We start from the raw sequence: 10,843 nt of genomic DNA on the forward strand, positions 1-10,843 counted from the left end.
CGCACATGTGCGGGCACACACACACATCACAAATTGAAACAAGAGCTGAACAGACTGAAGATAACAGTCACCTGTGCTGATGAAGTGCTTTCCTGTCAATTTCCCAGGCTAACTCAGTAGCAAATTCCGGCTGGTCTGTATGGTCCACAGGATCAGTAGCCAACTGCTCTCCATCAAACTTTGCTTCTACTATAAGCATATGTTTTGGACGTTTGGGGAAATGGCGACCTAGAAAAAAAGACTGTACAGGTTAACTGGAAGTGTATAAAAATCAAATATGGTCCCTTGGCACATAAGTTTTAAAATCTGACATGTTAACAGTGGTTAACTTATCATGTATTCCATAAACTAACTCACTAGCACATACTCACATATATACTCAAATTCATGATTCATAAAAACATTAGTCAAATTAATAAATTCATGCTTCTCTAACACTAATGTGCAATGAATCACCCAGGGTCCTGTTAAAATGTAGATTCTGGTTCAACTGGTCTGGGATGGGCCCAGGATTCTACATTTCTAACAAAATCCCAGGAGATGTCAACGGTGTTGTTCTTGGTTCACACGTTGAGCAGAAATGATCTCAACAACATTCAGAATTAAAGTGTTAAAAATGTGATTATACCAATTTTAGATATTACTAAAATCACTGTGGACAGTGACTGCAGCCACAAAATTAAAAGATGCTTGTTCCCTGGAATAAACCAATGACAAACCTAGACAGCATATTAAAAAGCAGAAATGTCACTTTGCCAACAAAGGTTCATATAGTCAAAGATATGGTTTTTCCAGTAGTCAAGTATGGATGTGAGAGTTAGACCATAAAGAAATCTGAGCACTGAAGAACTGATGCTTTCAAACTGTGGTGCTGGAGAAGACTCTTGAGAGTCCCTTGGATAGCAATGAGATCAAAGCAGTCAATCCTAGAGGAAATCAACCCTAAATATTCATTACAAGTATTGATGCTGAAGCTGAAGCTCCAATACCTTCACCATCTGAAACAAAGAGGTGACTGCCTGATGCTGGGAAAGAGTGAGGGCAGGAGGAGTAGGGGGCAACAGAGGACAAGATGGTTGGATGGCATCACTGACTCAATGGTAATGAGTTTGAGCAAATTCTGGGAGATAGTGCAGGACACGGAAGCTTGTCATGCTGCACTTCATGGGGTCACAAAGAGTCAGACAAGACAGAGCAACTGAACAACAACAAATACCAGTATTTAGTATAGAACAGGTTATCTAGAGAGTTAAGAAATAATCAAATTAGCAAAAACAAATTTACCTGAATCTTAATTTTCCTGTTAACACAGTAACAGGATCAATGTGATCACATGGACCACAGCCTCGTCTAACTCAATGAAACCATGAGCGCCATGCTGTGTAGGGCCACGCAAAATGAACAGGTCACGGTGGAGAGTTCTGACAAAGCATGGTCCACTGGAGAAGGGAATGGCAAACCACTTCAGTATTCTTGCCTTGAGAGCACCATGAACAGTATGAAAAGGCAAAAAGATAGGATGCTGAAAGATGAACTACCCAGCTCAGTAGGTGCCCAATATGCTACTGGAGATCAGTGGAGAAATAACTCCAGAAAGAATGAAGAGACAGAGCCAAAGCAAAAACAACACCCAGTTGTGGATGTGACTGGTGATGGAAGTAAAGTCTGATGCTATAAAGAGCAATATTGCAAAGAAACCTGGAATGTTAGGTCCATGAATCAAGGCAAATTGGAGGTGGTCACAGGAGATGGCAAGAGTGAACACATCCACATTTTAGGAATCAGAGAATTAAAATGGACTGGAATGGGTGAATTTAACTCAGATGACAATTACATCTACTACTGTGGGCAAGAATCCTTTAGAAGAAATGGAGTAACCATTACCGTCAACAAGAATCTGAAATGCAGTACCTGGATGCACTCTCAAAAATGACAGAATGATCTCTGTTCATTTCCAAAGCAAACCATTCAATATCACAGTAATCCAAGTCTATGCCCCAACCAGTAATGCTTAAGAAGCTGAAGTTGAACAGTTCTATGAAGACCTACAAGACCTTCTAGAATTAACACCAAAAAAACATGTCTTTTTCATTATAGGAGACTGGAATGCAAAAGTAGGAAGTCAAGAAATATCTGGAGTAACAGGCAAATTTGGCCTTGGAGTACAGAATGAAGCTGGGCAAAGGATAACCGAGTTTTGCCAAGAGAACACACTGGTCATAGCAAACACCCTCTTCCAACAACACAAGAGAAGACTCTATACGTGGACATCACCAGATGGTCAACACTGAAATCAGACTGATTATATTCTCTGCAGCCAAAGATGGAGAAGTTCCATACAGTCAGCAAAAACAAGACTGTGGCACATACCATGAACTCCTTATGGCCAAATTCAGACTGAAATTGAAGAAAGTAGGGAAAACCACTAGACCATTCAAGTATGACCTAAATCAAATCCCTTACGATTATACAGTGGAAGTGAGAAATAGATTCAAGGTTTTAGATCTGATAGAGTGCCTGAAGAACTATGGATGGAGGTTCATGACATTATACAAGAGGCAGAGATCAAGACCATCCCCAAGGAAAAGAAATGCAAAAAGGCAAAATGGTTGTCTGAGGAGGCCTTACAAATAGCTGTGAATAGAAGAGAAGCGAGAGGGAAAGGAGAAAAGGAAAGATATATCCATATGAATGCAGAGTTCCAAAGAATAGCAATGAGAAATAAGCAAGCCTTCCTCAGCGATCAGTGTAAAGAAATAGAGGAAAACAATAAAATGGGAAAGTCTAGAGATCTCTTCAAGAAAATTAGAGACGGTATGGACCTAACAGAAGCAGAAGATATTAAGAAGAGGTGGCAAGAATACACAGAACTATACAAAAAAGATCTTCATGACCCAGATAATCATGATGGTGTGATCACTCACCTAGAGCCAGACATCCTGGAATGTGAAGTCAAGTGGGCCTTAGGAAGCATCACTATGAACAAAGCTAGTGGAGGTGATGGAATTCCAGTTGAGCTATTTCAAATCCTAAAAGATGAAGTTGTAAAAGTACTGCACTCAATATGCCAGCAAATTTGGAAAACTCAGCAGTGGCTACAGAACTGGAAAAGGTCACCTTTCATTCCAATCCCAAAGAAAGGCAATGCTAAAGAATGCTCAAACTACCGCACAATTGCACTCATCTCACATGCTAGTAAAGTAATACTCAAAATTCTCAAGCCAGGCTTCAACAGTACATGAACCGTGAACTTCCAGATCTTCAAGCTGGTTTTAGAAAAGGCAGAAGAACCAGAGATCAAATTGCCAACATCCGCTGGCTCATCAAAAAAGCAAGAGAGTTCCAGAAAAACATCTACTTCGGCTTTATTGACTATGCCAAAGCCTTTGATTGTGTGGACCACAAAAAAAAGTAGAAAATTCTGAAAAAGATGGGAATACCAGACCACCTGACCTGGCTCCTGAGAAATCTGTACGCAGGTCACGAAGCAATAGTTAGAACAAGACATGGAACAATCGACTGGTTCCAAATATGAAAAGGAGTACCTTAAGGCTGTATATTGTCACAATGCTTATTTAACTTATAAGCAGAGTACAACAAGAGAAATGCTGGGCTGGATGAAGTACAAGGTGGAATCAAGATTGTCAGGAGAAATATCAATAACCTCAGATATGCAGATGATACCACCCTTACAGCAGAAAGTGAAGAAGAACTAAAGAGCCTCTTGATTAAAGTAAAAGTGGACACTGAAAAAGTTGGCTTAAAACTCAACATTCAGAAAACGAAGATCATGGCATCTGGTCCCATCACTTCATGGGAAATAGATGGGGAAACAGTGGAAACAATGACAGTTTTAGTTTGGGGGGCTCCAAAATCACTGCAGATGGTGACTGCAGCCATGAAATTAAAAGATGCTTGCTCCTTGGAAGGAAAGTTATGACCAACCTATACAGCATATTAAAAAGCAGAGACATTACCTTGCCAACAAAGGTGGGTCTAGTCAAAGCTGTGCTTTTTCCAGTAGTCATGTATGGATGTGAGAGTTGGACTATAAAGAAAGCTGAGCACTGAAGAATTGATGCTTTTGAACTGTGGTGTTGGAGAAGACTCTTTGAGAGTCCCTTGGGCTGCAAGGAGATCCAACCAGTCCATTCTAAAGGAAATCAGTCCTGAATATTCATTGGAAGGACTGATGTTGAAGCTGAAACTCCAATACTTTGGCCATGTGATATGAAGAACTGACTCACTTGAAAAGACCCTGATGCTAGGAAAGATTGAAGGGGGAAGGAGAAGGGGACGACAGAGGATGAGATGGTTGGATGGCATCTGTCCATGACTCTATGGACATGAGTTTGAGTCGACTGTGGGAGTTGGCAATGGACAGGGAGAGCTGGCATGCAGCAGTCCATGGGGTCCCAAAGAGTCAGACACGACTGAGCGACTGAACTGAACTAACACAGTAAAGGATACTTTACAAATTAGCCAAAGGAAAATAAACACATGCATTCATTCATGTTATTTTGAATGACAACGCTATACACTATCAAGAAATATTAAAATATTCTCTCTATGCATTACTGTTCATTTGTACTGTCTGACTTCATTCCTTCAGGTTGCTTAAGACATATTCAGAGTTAGGTTAATACCAGAAAATGGGATGCAAAAGAAAACAGAGTATGTGTTCTTGAAGAGTTGAGGGTCTAGTGGAAACAGACTTAACACAGTAAAAAAAAAAAAAAAAAAAACACTAAAAAAGAAATAAGCACTAAGCATCTCAAAGCCAATATGTCTGCAGGTCTGTTGAGGGGGTTTCTGTGAGGGGAGTTTAACCACTGTTAAATAAGCACATCCCTCCTGCTACTCACTCTGGTTCCAGCTGCTTACAAGGAATTAAGCTGGTCATAAAGACCTTGATTGCAAACCTGTCAGTGTCAACCTAACGTTCTCATCTGAAACTCCCTATGAAGAGTCTTGCCACACTGGGCATGGCTCTCCCAGTGAGAACTCAGCACATCACTGTGGGCTGCTCTAATCGATCACTGTTTCACAAATGAATTTCATGAATTTCCCTATAATTTCAGACTATCCTAACTACAACTTCCAATTAGCTTGAAAACAGAGGATAAGTAAGGGAACAACAGGTGCCTGCCTCGTCCCAAAGACAAAGAAGACCTTGAAAACAGAAACCCTTGCCATTCTCATCCGTGGAATCTAGTACTTAGGCCAAGGTTTGCTCATGGTAGAGGCCCAGTGATCTTCTTTTGAATAAAAAGCACTTGTAGAAGCATAGCCAAGAAATTGCAAGCAGTTCAAATAGCCGAAGGACCAGGAACATATGAATACACACAGCAGGAGAGAGAAGGCTGAAAAGGGAGGTCACAAGTCTACCCTAAAGGGCCATGTATGCCACTCTAAGCAGGACCTTATCCCTCAGCACATCAAAAGACTTTAAGAAAATTAGAGTGGCATTTCAGAAGTTACCCCTGACGATAAGGTGGACAGTGTTTTCTGAAAACATTTATGAAACAGATTTCTGAGAAGATTACTACAAAAGATTAGGGGGATAATGACAGCCCCACAGCAAGGCACCCACAATGGAAACTTGTTCATTTAAAAGTTTACATTTTTAAAAAAGTTATATAAAGTACCTACTATTATTTTTAAAATAAAATCAACACCATTGGATGTGACCATTTGGATGTTGGGGATGGAGAGGGAACCCAGCAAGACAATGTCTCCCAGGGTCTTGGCTTGAAGCAACAGCGTGGTTACAATGAATGGAAATACAAACACAAAAGGAGGAACAGCTTGGCGCTCCGCATATGTTTATAGCAACACCTAACTGACCTTCCCAATTCCAGGTTCTCTGGAAACCACCATACTCAAGCCCACAGTGGTCTGAGTTGTCTAATCACCTGGAATGACTCTATCCTTGATTACCTACCAACCAAGGTACTTCGGCCATCAACTTCATCCTCCTCCCAAACCTGTGTTTACAGACTGTATCATTTATTTTTACTTTATTTACATTACATCCCAACATATTATATCCCACACATTAATTTGACCTCCCTAAGGAGACAGAATTCTACAACCTTGAAGGGAAAGAGTGCCTTACATTTCTGTTACCTCATAGCATGGGCCACAGTCCAAGAGCTTTTTGTTCACCAAATTACAAGGGGATTTTAGTCCTATGTCTTTAAACAGTCAGTAACCTAACAGTTAAATCTTCCCCGACACTACGGATTCCGGCCCATCTTCTCCTCCAAATGTTTTCTTTCCTCTCACCTCCCAAAGAGTGCCAGGCCTCCATGAGATATCTCCCCTGAAGGCCAGGGGTCCCCAACCATTCCTCTCACCATTCACGATGACTCCTTTTGTCATATTATTCAAAACCTAACTTCAATATACCCATCAACTCCTATATCCTCCACTTTCCTGTTCTCTAACCACACTGAATTCAAGCAATCAAAGAACATGTCTGGCATTACGATCCCTTAAACACCACTGGCTCTTCCCTTTGCCTGGAATGCCCTTCCTTCCTTTTTTCTCCCCCTGACAAACTTTTAATCATTCTTTAGGACCAAAAAAAAAAAAGTCATCTCCTTTGGGAAAACGTTCCCAGCGTCCCCAGACAGAGGCGGTCATTCCTTCGTCCACACCTTGATCCGCTTTATTGTTCTCCAGGCTACACCGGTAGCTTTTGGAACCAGGTCTGTCGTGTTTTTATTCCCAGCACAGTGCCTGACACTCAGGGAGTCTCCAAACAAACCCAACTTCCGGGCATGTGCAATAGACCCCCTTGACAACTCTAGTCCTCTGAGCACCCAGTAGAGACCTGTAAACTGAACGGCCCCGCACAAAGACATCTGAAAATGCAACACATAAACACTTCTGAAAAATGCAAGAAATGTGTATCTGAGTCAAAGCAAAGTTCTCAACACTGATACCAGGAGGTCGCTGAACAGAACGTGCTTTCCAGGTACTCTTTCAGCTCATATGATAAGCAGCATCGATATGCTGCCTGTGATGGAAACTTTCTCCAACATTCTCTGGGTCTACGGCTAATCACGCTAAATATCACCTACCCTTAATAGCTCTCATACTCCCACTCCCTTGGGGGACTTTTAAATCAACTGTCCAACAGACCTTATGGCATACAACTTCAAACAAGTCTCTGGGGACCGCACCAGCGACGATGACAGGGTTCTTCAGGTTAACAAAGCCTCGGTCCCACACTACTCTATTAACATTTAGGAAGCAGCAGCTGCAAACGCCAAGTCCCCGGTCGCTCACCTTCTAGGATGGACACGACGATGAGCAGTTGGTCGGACTTGGAGACCATGGTCGCGGTCGGCGGCCGGTAGGCGGGGGTCTGCTGGGAGGAAGAGGGGCCCGGGTGAGTGGCGGGCAGCCCGCTACCCCTGGCCGAATTCCCGGAGAGGCTCCCGCCGCCGGCCCACAGCCCCGGACACCCGAATCCCGCTTGGCGGTCAGCCTGCAGCGCGCCCGGCTCCCCGGCCCGAGGCTGCCAGTCCACCCGCAACCCGGTCCCGACTCAAGGCAAAAGCCGGTCGGCTTCCCGGCCCGGCCTGTCTGCAGGGAGACACGAGCCCGCCGCCAGAGGACCTTTTGCCGCCGGCGTAAAAGCTTTTCACACACCCGGGCTGCTACCGCCACAGCCGCCGCAGTTCCCCCGCTTCCGCCTAGCAACCAGGCCCGCAGGCCCAGAGCCCCGGGGAGGCTGGAGGACAAAGGGTGATAGAGATCAGGGCAGTCGAGGATAGAACGTCCCTCAGCCCGCCTCACCTCCTACCCTTTTACGCTACGTTCCAGAGCCCTGAAAAAAAGACTAGCCGTTACCTCACAGCGCCCCCTGCTAGCAGGACCGGGGAAAGCGGGCGACTTAGTGGAGATCAACTGCGCAGGCGCACTACTGCAGTAAACCCTTCCCGAACTTCACCAGTATGGAAAGTGAATGTAATGTATTCTCTGCTTTTCGTCCTAAACAAAACCTCGGAAATACATCAATATAGATTTTGAAAACCAAAAAAGCTAGCTCTGTTTAGGCCACCAACGTCAATACTGCTTAAAAGTTAAATCCTAGAAAAATAATGATTTAAGTCTGAACTCTTAAAATCAACTAAAATTGTCCTGGCAGCAGCTCAGGTTTCATGCTTTGTAAACTAAAGTAGCGTCATTACGGTAACTGCTGTAACTGGCAGTGACGTAAGCTAGCTGAGAATTTCCTGTACAGTAAAAACTACCCTAAAACAAAAACATTGTCACGTGGGCAGGAAAATTAAAGGTATAGGTTCTTCTACTCCCTAACGACAAAGTAATTAGCGAAATCAAGACCAGAAATGAAAAAGCATCTAAAAGCTTCATTTTAGATGACATTTCCCCCTTTCCATGCCTTCTCCCCCACACACTTCAGGCTTTATTTTAGGAAAGATTAGAAGTCTTGTCGGACACGACTGAAGTGATTTAGCAGCAGCAGAAGTCTTTTGGAAAGCACCTAGTTTGAAACTGGTTCTTGGGCGGGATCGGTGGGAGGAGGAGGAAGAGAGAACAATTTCTTCTCCTTCACTCCACCCCACCACCCCATCTCCGCTTTGTGCCCCAAAGAAAAGGAGGATGTGGAGACCAGACTAGACTACTTCTAAAACATTTTCAGGCCCCTTTAGAGGCCTCCCTGAAATAAGGCATTATGCAGAATAAAACCAAAGTAATGATCTACTTTGGGTTCAACACATTCTTCTGCAGAAAATGTCAGACTCAAAAGTGGATCGAATAATATAAGAACCCCCAGGTACCCAGAACGCAGTTTGGGAAATTATCAGCTGAAGACCAGTCATCTTCAGCCGTTGCAGAGGAACAGGTATTTGAAGGAAATGCCTGATAACTCAGTTGGTAAAGAATCCACCTGCAATGCAGAAGACTCCAGTTCTATTCTTGGGTCCGGAAGATCCCCTGGAGAAGGAATAGGCTACCCACTTTAGTGTTCTTGGGCTTACCCTGTGGCTCAGCTGGTAAAGAATCTATCTGCAATGTGAGAGACTGGGGTTTGATCCCTGGGTTAGGAAGATCCCCTGGAGAAGGGAAAGGCTAGCCACTGCAGTATTCTGGCCTGGAGAATTCCATGAACTGTATATAGTCCACCAGGGCGCACAGAGTCAGAGGGGACTTTCACTTTCCTAATGTCATATCAATTCATCTCTTTCAATAAGTACCTCTAAAAGATAAAGTTTTTTTTTTAATATCTTAAATATTAGGTTTCATTAGAAGGACTGATGCTGAAGCTCCAATACTTTGGCCACCTGATGTGAAGAGAGGACTCATTGGAAAAGACCCTGATGATGGGAAAGATTGAGGGCAGGAGGAGAAGGGGACTACAGATGACAAGATGGTTGGATGCTATCAGTGACTCAATGGACATGAGTTTGAGCAAGCTCTGGGAGATGGTGAAGGACAGAGAAGCCTGGTATACTGCAGTCCATGGGGTCGCAAAGAGTCAGACACGACTGAGCAACTCAGCAACAAAATATTAGATACTTAACCACAATTGTACTGTTATACCTTAAATTTAACAATAATTCACTAATACAATTAAATATACACTGTTCAAATTCCCTGGTTGTCTAATAATTTTTTTCAGCTGGTCTGTTCAAATTAGGACCCAAAACACAATGTATATGGTTCATTTGTCTGTTCAAATTAGGACCCAAAATAAAATGTATTTGGTTCATCTGTCTCTTGCCTTTTTTAATCTATAGGTACTCACTTCCACTTTATTTTTCCTTGAAACTTTGTTGAAGAAACTGGTCCATAATTTTACAGATTTTACCACAATCTAAATTTTTTGATACAATACCAGTGTTGTTATTTAACATATCCTCTGTTGAGCAGTCTAACAAATACATCCACACTGACAATGCTCAAAGAATATTAGCAAAACAGATCAACAACAACAAGCAAAATACAAGGTTATCAGAGTGTAAAACACTATTTAGCATTAAACTCTTGGAAAAGGGAAGTCAAAGCACTGAAACTAAGGGTCTCCAATGGAAAGAATACCCAGGAGATAAGAGTTTGGGTACCTACCTCTGCCATTTGCATGCTGGTGACCTTAAACAAGTCATTTTACTGCTTTTAGCCTCTGTTTCAGCTCTACAATGGTAACACAAATTATTCCTTAGTTCAAGACTTAAATGTAGTAAATGCCATTTAGTTATTACCTTTTTATATGAGCAATCTCAGACCTTACCTAATAGCTATAAAAGAATCAGGAACTGCCGTCAACATACCTCATTGTTTTGCTTTAGTATATCTACCAGGGCCGAAAATCTGGACTGTAAACCACCACTGAATGCCAGAGAATAATCTCAGGTCAGAAAAAAAATCTGACAAATCATTAAAATTAACTAAGAAACTTCTTCACATAGTAAAATTTTCACATAGTTCTCTTTCTCCAAATTTTTACCCCAGATGACACTATTACTTCTAAAATCACCTCATCATAGCTACTGAAAAGTCATCAACTTAGTTGGCATGGCTTGCTTTTTGTTTGTCATAACTACAAAACTAATGACATAAAATTTCCCATTTATCCCACCTAGAAATGGAATTATAATTCTATCAGCAACTAGAGCCTCCTCCTTATCTGTGATTCTACAATCTAATTTCCTCTCATATGTGATATTTAGCAGTAATAACTTCAGTTCTTGCATAAATCATATTTCAACTTAAATTCATGAGAAAAAAATTTGTTATAAGTTTATAAAGTATCAATTACTGTTTCAAAATACATCAGTAAATGCTAATAAAATGTCAAATTTGTGTC

General features: G+C 42.1%; 1 protein-coding gene across 4 annotated transcripts in view; it reads right to left on the minus strand.

The window, feature by feature from the left end:
- Positions 1-7,834, minus strand: part of CEP120 (centrosomal protein 120) — a 70,116-nt gene extending 62,282 nt beyond the window's left edge. The window contains exons 1-3 of one of the 4 annotated variants that reach the window (XM_040241717.1): positions 7,663-7,834; positions 7,297-7,375; positions 72-228 (exon numbers count right to left, since the gene is read on the minus strand). In XM_040241717.1, the coding sequence (XP_040097651.1) occupies positions 72-228; positions 7,297-7,345 (206 nt within the window). In that variant the 5' untranslated portion in view covers positions 7,346-7,375; positions 7,663-7,834. Of the gene's footprint in view, positions 1-71; positions 229-7,149; positions 7,264-7,296; positions 7,376-7,629 lie in introns of those variants that run through there. The other 3 variants (XM_040241718.1, XM_040241720.1, XM_040241719.1) reach the window with 3 other exon arrangements.
- Positions 7,835-10,843: the final 3,009 nt, after the last annotated feature.

The sequence above is a fragment of the Oryx dammah genome, unplaced genomic scaffold, assembly GCF_014754425.2.
Source record: "Oryx dammah isolate SB20612 unplaced genomic scaffold, SCBI_Odam_1.1 HiC_scaffold_5, whole genome shotgun sequence".
Taxonomy (NCBI): Eukaryota; Metazoa; Chordata; class Mammalia; order Artiodactyla; family Bovidae; genus Oryx; species Oryx dammah.